The sequence below is a fragment of the Rhincodon typus genome, chromosome 2 (genome assembly GCF_021869965.1).
Source record: "Rhincodon typus isolate 14 chromosome 2, sRhiTyp1.1, whole genome shotgun sequence".
Classification (NCBI taxonomy): Eukaryota; Metazoa; Chordata; class Chondrichthyes; order Orectolobiformes; family Rhincodontidae; genus Rhincodon; species Rhincodon typus.
In genome coordinates this window covers 67,279,185-67,302,749 of record NC_063333.1, presented here as the reverse complement: position 1 = coordinate 67,302,749, position 23,565 = coordinate 67,279,185, and the positions used below count along the sequence as shown (strand labels likewise).

The following is a 23,565-nucleotide window of genomic DNA, read 5'->3' as shown; positions in this document are numbered from 1 at the left end:
AAAGAACTGCGGATGCTGTAAATCAGGAACAAAAACAAAGTTGCTGGAAAAGCTCAGCAGGTCTGGCAGCATCTGTGGAGGAGAAAACAGAGCTCTGAGGAAGGGTCACCGGACCCGAAACGTTAACTTTGTTTTCTCCTCCACAGATGCTGCCAGACCTGCTGAGCTTTTCCAGCAACTTTGTTTTTGTTCCATTCTTTATGACATATTTATACGCGCGACTTCATTTACCACAAACAACTTCATATGATCGCTGAAATATTTCTGGCATTCTTTTGCATATGTGGGATCATAGCCTGTCCTAATTATTTTCCTCTTTGTCGCCCAAACAGTCTCTACTGAGGCCCGCTTTACAGGACTCCTTTATCTCTCCCAAAGGTATAGCTACTAAAATGTCCAAAAATTCTCAAGACACTTGTCCCAGCAGCATTCCTCATTGCTACTCTTTACTCTCTGACATTTAGGTGTTGTCTCTATCTCTCTTCCTCCTCCTGAAGACTTACCAAGATATGTACTTCTAGTGAAGCTTTTAAACAGTATTTCTTTCCTGGCCTGGACATGAAACCTGGCCTGCACCAAACAAATACTGCAATCACTCAGTGTCAGGTGGATGGAAAAAGTTCCACTCCCATCAGTCTTGACAGAAAAGGAACAGAAAGGTTTGTTCATTTCCTATGCAGTCACAATTGTTAAGTGGGAGTGAAGGAACAGGTGAAGTGTAATGACTGAGGGGGTAGTCAGGTGCCACTCCAGGTGTGGAGGAGTTAGCGGTCAGATTGGGAAGAGCACTCGGTGTTTGGACTTTCTGTTGGTGGTTGCAGGATTGGGACATACAGGGGTGAAAGGTCCTCTGATGGGAAGCAGACTGATTACAGGGCACAAAGAGAGCAAGGTGGTGGCTCATTGGGCCATGAAAAACATTCCTGCACCTTTTGTAAAAGCGTTTTATCTATATTCAGATCTTTCATCACTTTTAAGCTGTCAAGTTTCACATAGAAAATCTAGTCTCCTGTGGTTAAAAATAGAAATGGCTATTAAAATGAAGGTTGAGTTTGGTGATGGTGCAACTGGAAAAGACAAACTTCCTGAGATGTGACGCACTACCTCTGATGTCAAAGCCAATGATTGAAGATCTGATTATTAAAATACAGCAGATTCATATAACAGCTGAAGCAGTTTAATGAAATTCTCTCTAAATTGAAGTGTCATGTTAGCCCGAATAGAAACAACCTTCTGCTTACAAGGTTACACTTAGCTGTGCAATTATTTCCCAGACTGCAAACGTATTCACATGTGCTTACGCTATATAATTTCTTGCAAAGGCTGACTATGTGTGAAAAATAGCAAGACTGCCCTGCAGGCAGTAAGGTGTCACGAACACTGAACTTTGCAAGGCAATTATGTTTTAAAATGTATCTTTAACTCAAAGCAAAACAGAGTGACAGTTTTAAGACATTTCACAGTAGCTCACAGAAAAGGACAGCTGTGACTGAGACGCAGGAACAAACAAGCTACTGCTGTGGAAGAGCAAGAAGAATTGTTTTGTGTTAACAAGCAAGCCGGATGCTTTTCTGTTGAAAAGAAATTAAACTTAATACACAAGGCTCTTGAAGATTTATGAAATTGACAGTCATCAAGAATTTGCCTTGCTGCTGATAATCACATCAGGAAAACTCAGGAGGAATGGAAGGACAGTGGAAGTTCTGACCTTGGATGGCAAGGAGAAGTGAACTTTGCTGGTGACTCTGGGATTGCTTCTTTGACATGACATACCTGTCAGGAGCTTGAAATACAGTAAAGGATTCTGTGAGGCATATTTCAGTTGCATGAGTTAGTTAATGCGAACACGTCTTCTGTTGTTCGATGTATTAGTTGTCTGTTGAAGAGCGTTTGACCCTGTTCATTTTAGATTGTTGGCTGCAGTAAAAATTTCAAAAAAGAACTCTCAGTTCTTTTGTTCAGTCATTGGGAAATTCATCTCTATTTAAACGGTTACTGGTGTCTGCAGGGATGGTAACAGTATTTTTTTGGCACATGGATGTAATTGATAATCACCATTGCCAGACAGACTGCAGCTTGTAGTAGCTGGGAACACCGGGCAGTGAAGACCTAGAAGAGAGTGATGAGGGCCAGAAGAGGGGTATGAGGACCTGGCAGAGACTGATAAGGGCCTGGGAAGGGAGAGGGTGGTGAAGGCTCAGGAGAGAGTGACTGGGGACAAAGAGGTCAATGATGACCCAGGGAAGGACAGTGAGGATTTGGCAGAGGCTGATGAATGCATGAGAAGGCAATGAGGGCTGGGGAGAGGGTGATGAGAGCTTGGGGACAGACATCGGGGGCACAGGAGAGGCTGTGGCATGGGGAAGGGAGCAGATCAGCAGCAGACAGGATGTACTGCAGAATGTGGCTGAGTAAGTGCAACAAGCAGATAGGCACATGCCCATGACATCCGAGATGGGAGAAAATATACAAACACCACAGGGCGTACTGCAAGCCCAGTGTACTGGTGCAACTGTTCGTGACCAATCAACACGTGAAATGAATGCATACAGCGTCATTATAATATCTAAGTATCCAATTCACTTCCTGCAAGTGGATTGTTGCTCAGCCTTTGTCGCACCTCTATTAGTTTCACATTTGGCTCTTGTTTCAGATTTTTTAGCATTGTAATCTCTGACATGATCCCCAAACCACATGGTTTTAGGAGTGAAAAGTCAATTCCTGGTCTCGCCCATTTTAGATGTGAACACCCAATTCTGCTGCTGCCCATGGAACTATCGTAGGAATAAGGAGGAATGGAGGAGAAACGCAAACGGAAGAAAAGAAAACATAATATTTTCTGGGATGGCAGATGTGACTGGAGATTGTGTACTGCATATCTGTCATAACAAGCTGAAATTAAAACAGAAAATATTTGAATGTCTTTGTCAAATTTTATGATGTGGTGATACACCTTGAGTATCAATTTTGCATCAAATATATAAACTTATGTCCCTTCTATCCCATTGCAGATCCTGTACACACTTCAATTCTTCAGGCGTTTCCCAAGAATTCTGCATGACTTCAGTGCAATTACTATTTCTGTGTAATGCCTGCTGTAAGGCAGAGTTGAATGGAACATCAATCATAGATGTTGCTACAAGCACAAAAATCTCCACCTGCCACACTTTGACAGACATATGAAATCAAACTTTAAACAGTGCTAATATGAATTATATTGTGAAAATTGAAATATGGGTGGCATACATTCAGCTTGATCAAGGTTTTTTCTTTTCTTTCCTCAGATGCAGCTAGCTATATTTGACAGGCCTAATAACATAAATAAGTAAAAGGTTGCTCAACCATTTTTTATATATAATCTGGTTGATTTAAAAAGATCATGTAATGCACTGTCATGAACATAGAAGGGTAATACTCCCATTTTCCTTGCCATGGCCTTTTCCAAATCCTAAAGGGAGTCATTAACATATTGGGGGAAGACACCCATGGCAAGAGTAGTTAGTTCCCAATTTTGCACATTAAAGGAACCAAATACCTGTTTTAAGTGTCTGGCTTTGACACCTAAAAGGTGTATCCCATTAATTTATTCGTCATACCTGTACGACTGGGCACCAGCCGCCCTACTCCCAAACTGGGATGACAGAGTGTCTATTTAATACCTGAGAAAGGACACAGCACCTCCCAATTGCTACCTTAAATGTCTTCAATGCTTGCCCCAGCAGTTAGCTTCTTTGTGGTCATCTGTAAGAATCTAAGAACCAGGTTTAGACACGTGTTTCCCAGCTGCCTTTCCAAAAAAGAGCTGAATATAGAATTTTTATGACACATGGATGACACCACTTAAGTCAATGTTTTCAGCTTTCTGAACAAGACTAGAAGCATTCATTTCGCTTATTATTGCAGGAGTCTATGAAGGAACATTCACAAGATGAAAGAGGCTTGTAAAAACTTTTTCATTTAGGTTATTACAGGAGCCAATTGTTCTGCTCTGAATTTGTCTTGAATGATTGCCAGTTGATGAATAGTGTGTCTTTAAATGTTCCAGCACTGAGGCTGGTTAGCATCCAACTGTGTAAAGATGACTTTATAGGGAAATAACAATCCTTCTGCCTTGCTTTCGACTTCTCTGGTGTCTTATGTATGAACAATGTTCTAACAGATGAGAGCTAATTGAGGCAGTGCATGAACGTTCATCTTACCCTTCATGTTTCATCATTTTAGTGATATAGTCTAAAAGTTGCTGTTGGCAACATTACTGTATGAACATGTCATTTAAAATAATTAAGTTTGTGAAAACAGCATTTACCACAAATAATTCAATGTTTGTACTGCAATACAATTATCTGTAAGTTTTATCCCAATGAATGTAAAAATTGGTCTGATTTTGCAGCAATTCGCAGCTGAGAAAAACTACAAGAAAGAGAGGAACAGGCCGCAATGGTGACATGCAATAAAAACAGAAAATGCTGGAGAAACTCAGCAGATCTGGCAGCATCTACACAGAAAGAAACCCATGTAATGGTTTGAGTCCAATATGACACTTCTTTAGTGTTAAGTTGGAAACATTAACTCTGACTATCTGTACAAAGGTGCTGCGAATCCAGGTGAGTTTCTCAGCACTTTCTGTTTTTAATTTACGTCTTCAGCAGCTGCAGATTTTTCTAACATAAAGTTTCCTCATCTCTTTCATGTCTGTGTGGGCTTCTAGGCTTTTCCTTGAGGGCAGGTGCTTTGCAATAGGTAAATTTATAAATGAAAAACAGGGTGCAATAAGATTCCTGACTTTTGTGGATAATTTTCTTGTTTGTTCACCAACTAAACATCCACTTTGCTAGGGAGCAGAAAAACTGTAACTCAGACCCTACACCTGGCCCCTCTTCAATCCGAGAGGGGGAGGTTAATGATACTTTTTTCCCTGATAAGGTCATTCAGCGACAGATCACTTGGAATCCTTCTGGCTACTCTCTTTTGGGATAACAATAACAATCTGCATTTATTTACCACCTGCAATTTAGAAAAATATTCTACATACTTCAGAGGTGTAATTAGAATCATAATATGGTTACAGTACAGAAAGAGGTTGTTTGGTCTGTCATTTCTGTTACAATTCAGTACAGAAGCCAGTCCCAATTCCTCTTACCTTTTCTCTGTAGCCCAGTACTTCATTTTCTTTCAGCTGCTTATCCAATTAACTTCTGAAAGCCATGTCTGAAACCACCAAACCTACAGGTACTGCATTCCATATTGTAACTAATCACTGCTGAAAAATGTCCTCATGTGGCCTTCAGTTCTTTTGGCAATTAGCTTATATCAGCATCTTCTGGTTCTGAACCCTTCCACCAATGGGAAGTGTATCCATCTATCGTCTGTCTCCACCCTTCATAATTTTGGACACTTATAAAATCTCTTCTCAAACACTTTTCTAAGGATAACAACCCCAGCTTCTTCAGTCTATCAGCATAGCCAAATTCCTTCATCCCTGGAACCATTCTCACAACTCTGCTCTGCACCCTGTTTAAAGCTTACATATTTTAGCTAAAGTTTGGTGCCCAAAATTAGACACAATGCTCCATTTGAGGCCGAGGCAGCATTTTATAAAGGTGTGTTGTACTATCCTGGCTTTTGTACATTGTTCTTCCATTTATAAAGCCGAGGAGTCTGAATGCTATTTTAACTACTTTCTTAATCTACCATGTCAACTTTAATGATTTGTTCATGAAAATCTCAGAGCTTTGTTTTTGCACCCCTTTAGAATTGTAAATTTTATTTTATATCTGGTACATTCAATCTGCTTCACCAATATCCTCGATGGAAGTAAATATTTGGGAATTCATATATACTGTTTCAACTATATTAACCTCATTAATCTTTTCTGTACTTCACCAAAAACTAAATCAAGTTAGTTAAACACAATTTACCTTTAACAAATCCTTATTTGGTTTCATTAATTAATCCATACTCATCCTGTTACTCTTGGCCTGGATTGTCCCCTCTGTCAGTTTTCCCAACATCGGGGTTAAATTTACTATAATCCGCTTTTTGCCAAAGAAAAATTTAACATTTGTAATTGTTCACTCCTCTGGAAACACTCTTCACTCCACATCTAAGCAGCATTAAAAGCTTTGGCAAGTATCTCCTGCAAGTGGCCCTTTCACTTCCCTCAGCATCATCATTTGCATCCTGCCTAGATCTGGGGACCTATCGACTTCAAGTACTGTCAGCCTTTCTGACACTTCCTTTTTATCAATTTTCAATCCATCACGTGCCTCAACTGCCTTTCACTGTTACTTTGGAAGCACCTTCTTCCGTGGTAAAGGTAAATGCAAAGCATTCATTTAGTACTTCAGCCATCTTATCTATCTCCATGCATGGATCATTTTTTAGCCCCTAAGTGACCACAACCCTCCTCTTACTTTCCTTTACTGTTTACACATCTATAGGAAGCTTCTAGATTTCCTTTTTGTGTTATTTGCCAATCTCTTCTCATCCACTTTGCATCGATTACTTCCTTTTTCACTTCCACTCTGAACTTCAGATATTCAGCCTCATTCACAATATCAACCTGACATCTGTCATCAGCAGAGATAGGGATTTCTGAAGAAGGGTTCTGACCCAAAATGTCAACTTTCCTGCTCCTCTGATACTGCCTGGCCTGCTGTGTTCCTCCAGCTCCATACTGTGTTATCTCTGTCATCTGCATCCCTTTTCTGCTTATCCCACTCTCTATCCTTTTCATTTGCCATCAATTATACTCAAACTGTCTCCTTTCTAAAGCCAACCCATTCTTCTTCTAAAGTTTTACATAGTAGTCTTTGATTCCAATTTATGTGGGAGAGATCTGTTCTCAGCCCACTGATATTGGAACTAAGTATTTAACACTAGGTCCCATCTCGTCTTTTTCCGTGCCTAATCTAAACCAAATAATAACTGTGACACCATGATCACTATTTTCTCAATGATCCCCTAGTCAAGCTTGATTTAATTCACCCACCTCAGATCCAGCAATGTGGCCTTCCTTATTCAACCAAAATCATACTGATCAAGAAAGTTCTTCTGAACAGTCTTTAAATTCTCTTCCCCCTGTCTGCCCTTTGCACTATTACTGTTCCAATTTAGATTAGGATAACTGAAGTCCCTCATCATTACTATCTATGGTTTTTGCAATATTTTGTAATTTCCTTGGAAATAGCCTTTGAACTCAATTTAAACCCACCCCAACAGCACCAGCAAACCATGCATGGTCTGGTCTTTGCATGTCTCACAATGGTTTCTGCTGTGTTACGCTGCAAACTGTCTGTGTATGGCCTGTTTAGTGTACCAACTCATTGTAAACTGGTCCTAACGCCGTAGGATTCTAAAGCCCACGCTGTTGCACCATCTCTCCATCCAAGCATTTATCTGTACAATCACCCTATTTCTAGCTTCATCACGTTTCACCAGAAGTAGTCCTGAGATTAATACCCATGACGTTCTGCTTCTTAGTCATATCTCCACTTCACTCTTTCTGAAAACTGTAAAAGCATGGATGAGGTATTCAGCAGAAGATGACACATTGTTATGAAGGTGGAAGCAGACAGGTTTTGTGACACACAGTGAGGACAGTTTGAGGCTCTGGCCAAGGACCAGGGTAGAATCTGTGGAACAGGTACTGGGTTTGTGTTGTTACTGCTTTTGGGCCTTATGTTTAACAATACATGCCCTGACCATTGTGGTCATTGCTTTTTCATCAGGCCTCTCAAACTGCCCTAGCAACTAACTTCCTTCCAGGTTCCAGGTGCTATAGCCTGCCAGGAGTAGACATGTACCAAGGAGTATTTGAGTCATTTAAATAAGCTTATCTTATAAATGAAGTTGGATTTAATATTAATTTTGTGCGCTTCAGTTGCATTTCACTTGTCTCAAACCTAAGTTCAATGCCCAGAGCAAAACTGACCCTTACATTTTTAAAACACAAGAAAGCAGATTTGGATATCTTTTGATAAAATGCTCCTTTTTCCAACTTTCTTGAATTTAAATGAAGAAATTGCTGACATTTAATAATCTCTTCATGTTATAGAGTCATTGCAAGTGAGAAGCAGTTCTGTAACACCTAAGGCAGCCAGATCTATAAAATTCTTCCTTGTCAAAATGCAGCATGAATTTCACAGCCCTCAAAACCAACAGATTTATGGAAGCTTGCACATCGAGAGTTGAAAGTTTTGGTTTTTGGATATCTGATGGCTCAAAGTCATTACAGGGCCTGATGGTAAATCATTGTCACACAGATTTGCAGGCAGCAGCTCCACTCTATTTGCCTTAAAATACTGTTATAAAGTCAAGGCTCCTTGCTTTCAAATAAATGTTCACAGACTCTATCTTAATACTCATCAGTTTTTAATTCATTCAAATGGTTTACAGTTTTATACTGGGCATGCCCAGGACTCTTGATGACAATATGTCTGCTGACCCCCAAAGCCCATGTTTAGCTAAGTATGAGTAAGCACAGCTCTGACCCCAACCCAACCATTGCCATAACCACTACTTGTATATGGCAGACATTTAGGGTTAATGATATGTCGGAACAATGGCCAGAGAATCAATAAAACTCGTAAGATGAATCACCAGCCTCAAACAGGTCTGAATTTTCCAATAGCAATCTATCTATCAAGTATACTGCTGTTCTGAACTTTGCGATGAGGAAAGAAAACAAGTGGATCTGTGTTTATGAATTTCCTATACACACATTACGCTGCTGGTGCTGCAAAAAAGGCTTCAAAAATTCATTAACTGTATCTATTTAATCTTAATGTATATCTTTCTACTTGCCATGTAATTTTTATGTGTGGTGGAAATTAATTCAGCTGACGCCTCAATTTTTAACACTCTATACTGTGTGATATCATAAAGATTTCATGTTTTTGGATATTTGCTTTACAGTGAAATTAACTTTGCAGCCATTACACTATATATATGCTTGAGAATTTCGGAGTAAAATCATTTTCACGTCACAAACAATGCAAGGCAAAAGATTGCATTTTAGGCATTTAGAGAAACCTTTGTGAATCATGTAAACTCCAACTCCAAATATCAGATTGTCCTATTAGAAAGGACACATAAAGCCTTTGGTGACCCTCAATATTATACTCACCATCTTGCAGCCTGGACAGTCATTACCATTCTGACATGTTCGCCTGCGGGCCTGGACACCTCCCCCACACTGTGCGGTGCAGCGTTCCCATGGACCCCAAGGCGTCCAGAATGTGTGTGGAAGGCACTGAAGATGTTCATTGCAATACCTAGAAAAGCAGCAGAGTGATGAGAATAAACGTACTGTGTAGTAGCAATCACAGGAAAATCTTGTGGCTGGTCTGGATTTTCCAAATAGTGGTAATCTCACACAGATTGATCCCTTGGCCATTTTTTTAATGAAAGAAGGGAAATCTGCATTTCTGAGAGGAGATTCAATCCAGGCATAGACATACTTCCATTCTGACGGTTCTTGTGTAGTGCAGAACTGCTGGAGGGAGACAAACCACAGCCCCTAATCACTGCAGTCAATTACTGGACTCTGAAATTTACAGGCCCTGACAGCCACTTTGACACCTGCTATCAAACTGTAAGTACATAAGGTAAGTGTGATGTTAGGGTGCCAGATGGGTAGGGGATAGATTGCTAGGGGTATGCTGCCAGGTAGGTAGCTTGCTACATAGGTACAGGGTAGAATGCCAGTTGGAAAGAGAGCCAGGTAAGTGATGCAGTAGGTCAGGATGGGGGGAGAAATTGGTCCATCAGGGGACAGAGAGGATGAGTGTTGGGTCCAGGGGTTGACAAGGGATGGGGGGAGCTGGTGTGTCAGGTCCTGTGGTGGCTGTGGGGGTGGGATCAAGTCACAGAACAGTTGAGGGAATGCACAGTCAGGTCCAGCAGTGACGGTAGGGGGCATTGTGCAAGGGACCTGGGGATGGTGTAGTTGGGGGTGTAAGGGGTCTGTTTAATTGTTACTCAGGAGTAAAACTGTATTTAATAGTCTAACCTTTCCTGTGTAACTACTGTTTTTAATTATATTGGAATTCTCCAAATTCTTTCAGAGAGGCATTTTCCAGACATAGTGGAATTGCCCAGCGGAAAATTCAATTTCCTGGGCAATTCCTTCCAAATCTGCTAAATTGGGATTCCACAGGATACACATGCGCAACTCCAACCTACACTGGATTAATAACTGTCTGGCCATCGGAAAATCTGGACTTGCGTGAGTATTAGCAATGTTTTTGACTAAAACCTAAGATAATGTGGAGGGCTCATGAGAATACAATAAGATGTGCACATCAGAACAAAAAGGTTATACGTTGCAGGTCTAAATGCAACTTAATGATGAAAGTAAGGCAAACGTATTTCAAAAACATTTTGCTAGCCCGTGAGTTAAACACAACAGTGAAAGTGCATTACTACAGATGATTAAATGTTTCTAGTGAACGAATGACAACCATGCATTTCTGTTGGGAATAGAGGACCCCTTTGTACTGTATTTCAGCACCTGCAACATCATAATACTACACTTAGGATTTTGCTGACTGCTGTGTGTGACACAGCTTAAGTGCATGATATCTGATTGAATACAATGGTGGCGTGATAATCAAATGAATCTCTGAAAGGGAATTTCACTGAACTTGGCAGCATTTTATGGAAGTAATTCTCACATACATTTATAGGGCTCAAATGTGAATGCTTTTGAGTGATGATTAGATGACTAGATTTATGAAACAACCATGTGACCATGCCTCCACATTTTAAGCATTCCCAACTGTTAATTATTTTCAAACGCTTTTTGTTTAGTTTTTCCTTCACTCCGACTCCTGAGTTTTCTAACAGCAATGATAATGCTTTAGAGTAAGGCAGCTTATTGGAGATTTAGCAGAGGTGTTTAAGATCATGAAGGGTTTAGATTCGTTTTACTTCATTAGTGGGGTGAGGAAGTTTTTGTCTATAAGCCAACAGTTGACACCCATCCCTAATTCCCCTGGGGTAGCTGGTGGTGAGTTTCCTTCTTGAACTGCTCCAGTCCAAGTAACACAGGTACTGTGGTGTTAGGAAGAGGATCAGGCACATTTGACCCTATAGTAATATGACAATATAGTTAGAATCATAGGATCCCTACAGCACAGATAGAGGTTATTCAGCCCTTCAAGTCTACATCAACCCTCCGAAGAGCATTCCACTCCCCCACCCAATCCCTGTAAACCCCCCATTTACCATTGCTAACCCTCTTAGCCTATACAACCCTGGACATTACGGAGTAATTTAGCATGGCCAATCCACCTAACGTGCACATCTTTGGACTGCAGACGGAAACCAGAGCACCCAGCAGAAACACATGCAGACATTGGGAGAATATGCAAACTCCACACAGACAGTCACCTGGGTCCCTGGCGCTGTGAGACAACAGTGCTAACCACTGGACCACCGTGCCGCCTCCAGTAACATCAGGACAGTGTGTCGCTTGGTGGGGAACTTTCATGGTGTGGTGTTTCCATGTGCCAGCCACCTTTATTCTTCTAGGTGGTAGAGGTCACAGGTTTTGAAGTTGCTGTCAAAGGAGACTTGGCAAATTTCTGCAGTACAACTTGTAGATGACACACACAGCTGCCACTGTGCGTTGATGGCAGAGGGAGTGACTATTTAAGATGGAGGGTAATGTGTAAATTATGCAGACTGCATTATAATGTGGTGTTCAATGTTTCTCGAGCTGCACTCTTCCAAACAATTGGAGAATATGCAAATACACTCCTAACTGGTATCAACACAGTGGTGGACAGGGCAGTCAGGGGTTAATTTCTTGCAGCAGAATTCCCAATCTGTCACCACATGTTACACCTACAATATTTATACTGTTGGTCCAGTTCATATACTGGTCAATTGTTACTCCAGAAGGTTGACAGTGAAGAATTTGGTGATGATAATGCCATTGAACATCACGAGAAGATTTGTGGTTATATTCTGTCTCTTACTGTAGATAGTCATTGCCTGTCACTTGTGTAGCAAGAATTTCATTTCCCATTTATTAGTTCAGTTGTTCAGTTCTTGATGCACGTGGGCACAGACTACTTCAGTATCTTAGGACTTGAGAATGGTAGTGAACAATGTACAATCATCAGCAAATACCCCCACTTCTGACCTTAAGGAGGGACGTTCATTGATGAAGCAGCTGAAGGCAGTTGGACCTCGAACACTTAGAACTTGTGGTGAACTTCTGGAGCTGAAACTATTGTCCTCCAACAAACACACCATCTTCGTTAATATGAGGTATGATTCAAGCCAGTGGAGAGTTTCCCCTCTGATTCCCACTGCTTTCAGGTTTTCTGGGTCTCTCTGATACAGTACTTGGTTAAATGCTGCTTTGATGTTAATTGCAGTCATTCGCATCTCATCTTTGAACTAACTTCATCTTTTTGTCCATGTTTGGTCTAAGACTGTAAGGAGGCTGTAGCTGTGTGGTAGAACCTATCTGAGCATCAGCAAGCAGATCATTGCTGTTCATATGCTGCTTAATAGCTTGATAATATTGATGACACCTTCCTTCACTCCGCTAATGATTAGGAGTAGCCTGAGTGGTAGTAATTGGTCTGTTGGGTTTTGTCCTGCTTTCTGCGCCAGGATAATTTTCCATAATTTTAGATGACAGCATTGTAACTGTACTGGAACCCCTTGGCGAGGGGAATGGCTAGTTCTTCAGCATAAGTCTTCAGTATTATTGCCAAGATGTCGTTAGGGCCCGTAAGCCTTCATAGGATTGAGTTTATTTTTCAACAATTAGTTGTAGGTTAGCTACGTGTAATGATATAATATTCAGATCTGCTTTATGTGAGGTGCGAGTATCACCCTGTGAACTTTTGTCTGTAGCTGCATGCTGTTAGGCTGCATGCTGTGAAAGGTGAGATTGACCATCTGGTCCCAGGCTAACATAAACTCAGCGCTGGGGAAAATGCACTTTTATGGCTTGCTTGATTGTGGCTAACAAATGTGAAGACTCTTTGAAGCGAAACAGCCTTAGCTTGAAGCCACGCAGTTTTGTGTTATAATTGGCTTAGCTTTTAATTTAGAGACCTTAAAGGATAAAACAGCATTTTCTTTTAAAGTCTGTAACAGGCCAATGTACACAGATTACTGTGGAATGAAGTTCTAGTTCAATATTGTGATCAGAGTCTTGGTAATGTGACCCCCTATTTCTTTGGGAACAACAGGAGGTTGTACTATTGTTTCAGAGTGAATTTTTAGTGCATTTATTCCAGGCATCTGCAGTCACTGTGAAGTCATATCATAAACATAGAAAACATAGAAGATAGGAGCAGGAATAGCCATTCAACCCCTCAAGTCTACTCCACCATTCAATATGATCCTGGCTCATCATTGAGCTCAGTTGCGTAACCCTGGCAACCACCCATATGCATTGATCCGTTTAGCTACAAGAGCTATATCTACCTCCTACTTGAAAACACAATGCTTTGACCTCAACCACTTTCTGTGGTAGCCAATTCCACAGGCTTACCACTCTCGGTGAAGAAATCTTTCCTCATATCAGTCCTACAAGGTTTACACCTTATCCTTAAATATGACCCCTGGTTGTGTACTCTCCCACCATTGGGAAAATCTTTCCTGCATCTAGCCTGCCTAGTCCTGTCAAAGTTTTATAGCTTTCTATGAAATCTCCCATCATTCTTCTAATCTCAAGTGAATAGAATCCTAACCGACTCAATCTCTCCTCATAATATCCCAGGAATCAATTTGGTAAACCTTTGCTGCACTCTCTTTATAGCATCGACATCCTTCCTCTGATGAGGAGAGCAAAACGGCACACACTATTCCAGACATGGCCCTCCAGTGCCCTGTATAATTGCAGCAAGACATCCTTGTTCCTGTACACAAATCCTCTCACCATGAAGACCGATGTAGTTTGCCTTCTTTACTGCCTGCTGCACCTAAATGCTTAATTTCAACAATTGGTGCAAGAGGACACCCAGGTCACGTTGACAATTCCCCTCTCTCAATTTACCAACCTCACATTTATCCACATTATACTGATGATTCTTTCAATTACATATCGAGAGGTTCTTGAATTCACAAGAACATCTAGATGCATCAATTATACATAATCAGAGATAGAAAATTACCTTGTGATACCTCATTTTCTTAGTGGAGAATTATAAACTTAGTAAATGAACAGGGCAGAGCTGCAGTGAAAAGGATATTCCTACAACTGACCCACATCCTAAGGAGCCAGTCAGGCAGTAATATGAGGTGATATCCATAAGATGACCATTATCCTTAAGAAACCAATTAGAAATTGCGCACATGGCATCTAGTCAATCTGAGACTTATCATGTTCTATTCATACATTGCCAAGCTAATCAGAGGGTAAAGCTACTACTGATCATGCATAGGAGTACTGGCTAGCAAGGATTAAAAAGCAGGAACTTTCAGCAGTCAGATGTGCAATAAGGAGAGAAGATAGAAAAACAACTTCAGTCAACAGTACAGAACAAGACACTTGTGAAAGTATACCTTTACCCAGTGTGATCTTCTAACAATTCAGAACTAAAGTAACTTTCAGAGCTCAGCCTAAAATTGGCTAAAGTCTTTTACAAATAAAGTTAAATTGAAAACTCCAAATCATACACTTTTGACATATCCAGTGCCTTCAGCCATTTCTCGATATCAAGTGGAACAAATCCAAGGGGCTGCATTTGTGATCTTGCAGGCCTCAGGGCAAGACCAAGACGAAGCATCAGCCCAGAAGGATGCCACTTGGCTCATCCTGCCTGCACTGGTTCCATAACCTAGTGCCATTCTCTCCTGCTTTTTCCAATATCTTGTACACTATTTGTATCCAAACAATCATCCACTGCTCTCTTGAACGCCTCAAATGAACCTGTCTCCACAACATTTCCTGGCAGCACATTCCATACTTTAACTACTCACTGTATATAAAAAAAATTCTCTCATCACCCTTGCTTCTTTTAGACATTGCTTTAAATCTATGCCATCTTGTTTTTTTATTCTTTTATGAGTGGAACAACTTCTCTCTATCTACTCTGTCCAGCCTGCTCATGATTTTGAAAACTTCTTTCAAATCTTGAACTCACCTTGCACTCAGCAAGGCATTTGCAAGAAGACCAATGTAAATAGGACCAATATTTTATACTGTAAGAAAATAGTGTGTTGATTGGTTTGCACGTGGATTCTGATTGGTGGTGTTTCTATATAACTTGCACCAGCTAGTTGATGGCTGACAATTACTTCCCAGGACTTTTTAAATTTTAAACCAGGGAGATTTTATTGCATTGAAACAGGTACAATGTGCGTACACATTCTGTTCAACTGCAAAGACATTATGCTACAATGTTCAAATTATGTTTCAATCCAAGACCATGCTGTCAAATTAACTTTACAATCTGACTAGGGACTAGTAACATTTATGTTTAAAGTATACGAAGTGAGAGATCCAGAGGACTTAATAAGGAACTAAAGTCACAAAATTCCACAGTTTTGAACAAACAATAAATTTGACCAAACAATGTTAGAACATTAATACAAATTAAAATTTAAGTTGCACATGTATTGTCAGGGCACAATTAATGTGGTAAATGTGGATTACAGACTGTGAACAAACGCTCCACAGAGCACATCAAATTGCAAATGCATTCAAGATAGATCCCATTGAATTGTCAGCAATTCTCCCCAAACATTAATGACACTGGGGGTCTTCAAATCTTCTTAAACTTTGCAAGGATTACAATTCTTAATTTTTGTCGATCTGACCATGTAACTCCCTCTCGACAGCCATTTTGTTGACTGCCTCAATGACTGCTTCCATTCAAATCAATCACTCTCCTCTATGCTCTTCATGGACAATTCTGCTATCACAATGGTCCACAGTCCCTCACTGTTACCTAGCTATGAACTGTTAGATCTGTTCTCAAACTAGCCCATTAAGCACTGTGGAAGTGCCAGCGTCAGTTTGATTATGCAACTTTGTCTTCACAGAAATCATGCAGTGGTCACAACTACCAAAAACTGTCAAAGGCACATCTGTGATAGGTAAATTGGTCCAAACAAGATCAAGTAGTTTTTCCCTTCTTTTTGATTCTTTCATTATCTGTTGCAGCTCAGTCTGGCTGATACATCCTTCAGGGCTCGAGTACAGAAACACACAGAAATATCAGCAGCAATCTGGAGTTCCCAATCTACAGGGACCTTCAAAATATTCCAACACACCACAGAGCTGTAGAAAACTTTCTCTGGACACAAATCAAGCATCTCCAACTTTGCAATACTAATCAGACCTGAAGGAGGCTTAGGTAGAAACATCCCTTGCAGACAAATACATTGGGTCAAATTTTCAACCTTGAGTCAGCTAGCAGGAATTAGAGAAAATCCCATCTTTGGGCACACCTTCAGGAAATGACAGTTTTAGGGGCAGTGCCAGCTGCAGTTGGGCCACCCTACCGCAGGAAATGTTCAGACACAGCCACAGAAATCTATGAAGTCGAGCTATTGAAAAGGCCCAGTTCTGTGCTGCAATAAAAAAAAACAAATAATGTCCAGCAGGACTCTCAAATTTTCCATGTCTTATCCATGCCACCCCATGTCTCTCAGACATGCTCCATGGACCCTCTTGCCCCTCCCTTCCTCTGAATTCCAAAGTGTGGCACCTCCTTGCCTATGCAGCCACTAGAGCCTGTTTAGAAGTAATGAACCTTACTGTTACAGTCAGTCAGTTGTTTGGGCCCTGAACCAAGCTTTATCATGTATACTTGCCTAAATGCCCAGACAACCATTAGAATATTGAAATATCTAAGCCCCTGCTTGATTGTCAGTTCTGGCTGTCTAATCTCTATCAATGTTACAATGTCTGTTTGCAAAGATTTAAGTGGTTTCGAGTGCCTTGGGGTTTTAGCTATTGAAAGGGTCTGGATTATTGATACTTTTATCACACTGTCCAGGAAAAGCAATTTTTTAAAAAGTGATATGTTATAGATTAATCATCTTTTTACCGTTTTTTTTTAAACAGACAACTGGCACTTTAACTCTCATTCCTTCTATACAGTGAGTGGGTATGGAAGTGCTATATGTTGGCATTAGGGGAAGGATGACGGGCAATGGGGAGTGTCTGAAGGGACATACCATAGAATTAGGATCATGAGAGGCCACGGGTGTGTCTGTGAGCTAACCTTGGCATTGGAAACTTGAGCGTGACCCTGTGAATATACCTTTCATACGGTTCCTTCATGCAGCCTACAGTTGGGGTCATATCTGAGGAGCTGTAAATGCTGATTCTTGACAAGCTGACCCAACTTCAGGGAAACTGTGCAGAAGCAGGTCTTCACACAATGAAACCAGTGAGATTGAGATGGCTGATTGCAGATTTGTGGCCCAGCCCAGAATTAGCCCACTCCTTTGAAAAGAATTCCTGAAAATCACAAAGCTTGGGAATGGTTGTTAGTAATCCCAGACAACATCAACTATTTGAAAAAATGGGCCATTGTCTTAAACACAACACCTGAACAACCAGTCTCCCCTGGAGCATGGCGATGATCTTTAACAGAATACAGACTGGACATGGCCAATGTCGTAACCTGGGTATACAAGTGACACTTCAAAACCTCATCTGGCTATGGCTGTGGAAACCCTGACCAAACCATGCAACACATAATAACATTCTGATTCAAGTTTAAGGGTGATATCCCAGAGTTATTGTTGTTCTCCAGCAGGGCACTGGACTAAAAGTGCATTTTACATTAAAACTGTGGCAACAGCTTCTGCTGCTAAAGCCATTTGAAAGGAGAAGCAAGGTGCACTGCCCACCAGATTTGCAGATACAGATTCAATAGCCTTTAAAAAGTAATTGGATAAATACCTGAATGAGAAAAAAATATGCTGGGACCTGGAGAAAATGTTGGGCAAAAAGGGCGAACTAGGCTGTTCTACAAAATGGCCATCACAGATTTGATGTGTTTGGTGGCCTCCTTTGCTGTTGTTCTATTTAAAGATTCTATCCTGAACAAGAAAGAGGCAGCAGTGTTATTTTGAAACCAGAAGTTTTAATTTGCATGAAAGCCATATGGGATGATTTGCTCCTGCTTCTCTCTGTGTCAACATGTTCTTGCCTATCTCAATTTCAACACAACTATGGTGATTCTTGTGTGAACCTTTCTCCCATATACCAAAGGCATAATCCTTCTGAAAAATAGAAAGCTCAGATTACAGGTGGTAGTATTATTATGTCCTGTGTTATACTTCTGTACAGTTAACTACAGGGTAGTGAGATCTAATTCCTTTCACGGGAGTTCACTAAATTTGAGAGGGATCTATGACACCCTCAAGTTAGAAACATGAATTACTTTTAAAAAGAAAAATGCTGCAAATTTAATGTTCACTTTACATAACTTGTTTTAATGGGGTAACCAATGCAATAATTCAAGAATTCGTATGCTAAATAGAATCTTATTGCTCTATCACCTGTCAACTTGCTTCTTAGAATGATGCTTAAAGTAATGCAAAAAATAGGTCAGGGATGTTCATCATCCTGTCTACCTACTATGTGCCGCACAGTTAAGGGTGGATGTTTATATATGAAAATTGTACAGCTCTGATCGTTTTAATAATGTCCATGTATGGACAATCAAATAGTAAGAATAACTAGCGACAGGAACAAAAACTTAGAGCTGACTTTTACCAGCTGTTCAACATAAATGACGTAGAATAAGGACTAACAGTCACGGACTTTGGCAAACGTCACTATTTCAACTGGTCCATGGGGCCTCAATGCTGTATAAACTCTGCTGTCTGTTGTGGTTTAAGTTTTGTCAAACTGCCAAGCAGCTGCACGCAAAGGCTGACTTAACTTTGCTAATCGTGTTCATCTGACATGTGGAAACGTGCTGCAGCACAGGTCTTTTAAAATAGAATCATCATACTTTCGAGTCTATTCTGAGGAAAAGGAGGAATCTCCTCTACAAACAATGTTGAAACTGAAATCTAATCAGGGATGATAGCCTTTGACAAAATGCATGAAAAAATTCCAGTGTTTTTAAGTGTCTTACAAAATTTGCTTTCTTTCAAGCTGCTGAGCTAGTCTTTTAAACACGTTCAGCTTTATTTCAAAAATGTCTAGGAAAGCTCCAAAAACATCAGGCATGTTTTTTCAGCTAGAATCTATTGCTGAACAAATTGGAGAGCTGTGCTCCAAACTAATGAACTAAAGCCAACTTTTCTGCTTCTATTGGCAGCACTTCAAGTTAGACTTCAGTGTGTGCTCTTTTCTCAGTCCTAAACCTCTATGTCTCCTGCCCCAGTGAAATAAACTTGTCTTCTTAAAGTCTGTTAAATTCATTAAATTCAAGCATGGGAATTAAGTAAGTTGGTTTTGTGCACAGAAAAAGTGAGTGCTTCCTTTCACTTTAGAAGGAGCACTCAAACAAAACTCTCATGCACGATGTAAGCCTTAGTGAAGAATTCTCCCCAAGCTACTGCGCTTTTTTTTTATTAAAAGGGAATTTGACCTTCCAAAAGCAAAAATAATCAGTAGTCTCAAAAGTCTGTTATCAAGAAATACTGCTGAGTCCAATGCTCTGCTGGCTCACAGATGTGTTATGAAGCAAACCACCTGGACTACCCTTTTACATGACCTATTTTATATATTTTTTCTCATTATTGACGACTTCTGCAGTTTGAGAAAAAGACAGATTGTAAATATCCAATATACTGAAGTTAAATAGCTTGAATTATCTCTCCCATTTTGGTCTATTTACAGTTGTCAGTCTGTCTTGAATTAAGCATGTACAAGAAGTGGGTATGCCCTGATCAGCAAATACTTAATTTTGACATTTTGCAAAAATAGACTTACTGATTGGGTGGTCATATTTAATACAATTCAATATATGCAGTCTATCATCGTATAATTCAAACAAACCTTCCTCAGAATTTTACACTCTTAATATTGTTACTGTTACAATTGTCTTCTGTCTTTACCTCTTAATGTAAACGAGTTCTGTTGGAACATTAGTCAACAGATTCTGACAGAGTCCTGCTGCTTCTTGAAGTATGAGTCCAGGCAGTGAAATTCAGCAAACTATTTGATAGTAGTATTTGCAGGTACCAGTGAGCAGGAAGCTAACCTCATCAGTTTCACTTATGTTTCATACAACACACTAACTGAACAAGTTGTTCACACACTATCTTTTTTCAGCAAATCCTGGGCTGCCAGCTCCTAGATGAGACAAAACTCACGACCACATATTTCCAAAGATATTTTTTTCCCAGATTCTTCATTCATGAATTTTCAAGAATTTTTGAAGCTGTGTTTTATATCCAGCCCTGTGGTGACTTAGGAGTAGGGAAGAGCATTTAAGTGGGTGAGATGGTGGTTGGTAGGTACCAGATTAAGTCTGAGACCCACGGGAAAGCCCTTGGCTGATATGTTTCTCAACCCCATTCTCTTGCCTTCTCTCAGTAACCCTTGATCCCTTTACTAATCAAGAACCTATCTATCTCTGTCTTAAATACACTTATTGCTTTCAAGTTGACAGTTCCTGCTGAAAAATAAAAGGAGTTATATCAGAATACTATCGCACATCACCCATAGCCATTCATGAATCAGTTATGAGACCTTAACATAACATACACAGGAGAGAGGCAAATTATTTCAGAAACCCAATTTTACTGCTTCTAAGTGGCACAAAACTAGATTTTTTAACCATCAATATCATTATCTTTATCATATGAGGATATTGGTACCAAAGTGGAGTATATTTGCCATAAAAATCCCCTAATTTAAAAAAAACAGAATTTATATTAATGGTTTGTATTCAGAGACTCAGTACAAATTTTCAGATAGCATCAACTCTTAAGAGACTTATAAAATTCAATGAAACCACTAAAGGTACTTCAGATTGACTCAGATAAAATTTAAAAGTGAATGAAGCACTGCTGCTGGAAATTGGATATGGACAATTGTGGCGCACTCAGAAAGAAAGAATGGGTGGCATAAGATGTCCAAGCATAGTGCCAAATTAGCTGATCTCATTGGGCAACTCAACACACAACTTGTCCAATTACTGTGGTCTGCCAACTGACAGAATTATGAACTATACGGTAACATTTCCTCTGAAATGCAATCATTAATTGATATTTTCCATTTTACTTCCCTATCTCCAACAAACCTTCGTCTGCAGAAATTCTCTAAGCTCCCAGAGTGCATTTAATTTTAATTCTACATTCCAGCCTCATCTCCAATTCGACGACCCATGGAAATAGGCTTTCACTACTAATCATCATAAATCCTTTCAGAGTTTGTATATCTATTATATTCTCTCTGACCATAACCACCACCACCCTCTACATTGGCTCTGCTGTCGTAAATACAGTCTTAGTATACTGGTCTCCAGACATACTTCTCTGGATGAGTCTGAGGTTTCAGTGGTTGGCGCGGGGAGTGGTGGGTGGGATGGGTGGGTGGACTGTTGTTGGTACATGCTGCATTAAGTGGCCAAAGTTGCACGGCAGGATCACAGAATGAATCATCCTTGGTATCATTCTGATAAATCTGTTGCTAATGTTTTCCAGAGCTGTAATGTTATTTTTTATAATGGGAGCATGAAGCTACATGGTTCACCCTGATTATGTCTGTTGCCTATGGGCAGATTTCCTGCTCTGGTGCCAATTGGAATCTTAAGGAACAGTTAAGGGCCTCTTCCAGCCGGGACATGTTGGAAGGATTCCACAGGGTCACTCTAGGTACTTGAATCATGCATTCTGAATCCCAGTGACTTACTCAATATTTACTCAACTTGTGGCAGATATTGTACCTTAACTTTGCATCCATATGTGTGTTCTTCATAGATGATAGTCACCATATCCTGAGCAGGTAGTCCTCACCTCCAGGTAAACATTCCTTAACCAGGTGGGCGGGGAGTTGGAAATGTTGTTGCACCTGTGATTCCCAAAGCCTGTACAGGTCCTGACTGCTTCAACTGTGCATGCACCTGAAGGATCCTTCTGCAATGGTCACAGACCAGTTGGACATTGATAGAATAGGAGCCGCTCCTGTTGAGAAATGCCCGTTGCTGGTGTACTGGAAACTTAGTAACCTCACGTATATAGTCAATCACACATCCACCTGCAGGAATCCACCAATGATCCAAAATCCAATGGCTCTTTCAGCTTGACTTGCAGGTCAGTCCATAAATGTGCACACTTGCTGGCCCGATTGAAGAGCTAGGACTGTGGTCACCACATTATAGCATCGATGAGCCCTAGATTGTGAGATCACACACATCCTGGTAGATCCCTGGAAAGATCCAGAGGGGATCCCATGGGGATCAGTACATCCTCCACCATGGCACAAATCAATGATCTCTCAGGAGAGCTGCAGTCTTCAGGAACACTCAAGTTTGGACATTTCAAGGTAACTGAGCTTCTGATGGTAGGTCACCCCTGTTCTCAGGAGGCACTTTGCAGACCCTCGTGTACTTTTCCTTGATCTCTAAGCTGAGACAGATCTTCCTGTCGGCCCTGAGGCTGCAGCTCTTTCCCTGTCTGTGTCTGCATCCCTGTTTATTCCTCCTCTTCCTAACTAAAGGTTCGAAATGTTGTGTGAATAAGGCTGAAAGCATGTGATCTCTTTCTGTTCCCAAAGCCTCATGTCCAAATGCAACCTCTATTTTCTACCCAGCCCTCCATTTCTTATGCTCAATTGCCCATTTGGGATCCTGTCAGCATCTCCCTGTGGTGCCGGTATTTTTCCCTCTCTTTCAATCTTTGCCAGTGTTCTCAGTGTTTCATTCTCCCTGACAGGCCAGACTGATCCTGTTTATGGTTCTTCGATAAAGCCAGCACTAAGCTCTCACTAACACGCCTTCTCCATTTACCATTTGTAAAATTGAAAAGCCTCCAAAAATTGCTGTCAACGGGCCAATTAACCAGTTTAATTATATTTCTGTCGTATTCAGATGTCACATCTTCCCTCCAGGTCAGCCCCTGTCAGGAATATTCAGCTTTGACGCAGAGACATCAGGCTCCTGTCCCACTTCTCTGTCACCCTCCTACTTCCCAGAGAACCCAGAAATTTCAGGCTTCACACAGTGGAACATAATTATAAAATTACTAGGAATAAGGCGCAAAACTAATGCCAGATCCAATTCGGTGCATTTGCAGAAATGTGTTTTTTTGGAGAAATAAAACATAAGGTCAAGTTTGCGATGAGTCCAGATTAGTAAGCTCTGAACGTTTATAAAGAACTGTTTATATTTCATTAATCAAGTCAAGGATTAAGATATATGCATAATTTATGGAAAAATATCAGTGAATATTAAGTTCAATGTCTTTCTGAGCTTTACAAAATCCAGCAAATTCAAATATTGCTGTTTCTGCCTATCATGAAGCTGGAGGCCTTCACATCATTAGCTTGCTAGCACATTAACCAATACGTTTTTCCATTTCATGCACAGAATAAGTAACTAATTTAAGAAAACACTGGGATTGCACCGTAATCCAGAGTTTGACGTAGTGATGATATCAATCAGACACGTTTGA

The 23,565-nt window shown here is 40.4% G+C and overlaps 1 protein-coding gene across 1 annotated transcript in view; it reads right to left on the bottom strand.

Annotated features, from left to right (window-relative positions):
- Positions 1–23,565, bottom strand: part of sema5a (sema domain, seven thrombospondin repeats (type 1 and type 1-like), transmembrane domain (TM) and short cytoplasmic domain, (semaphorin) 5A) — a 95,483-nt gene that overhangs the window by 28,694 nt on the left and 43,224 nt on the right. The window contains exon 13 of the mRNA XM_048608254.1: positions 9,128–9,275. Within this exon, the coding sequence (XP_048464211.1) occupies positions 9,128–9,275 (148 nt within the window). The remainder of the gene's footprint in view (positions 1–9,127; positions 9,276–23,565) is intronic.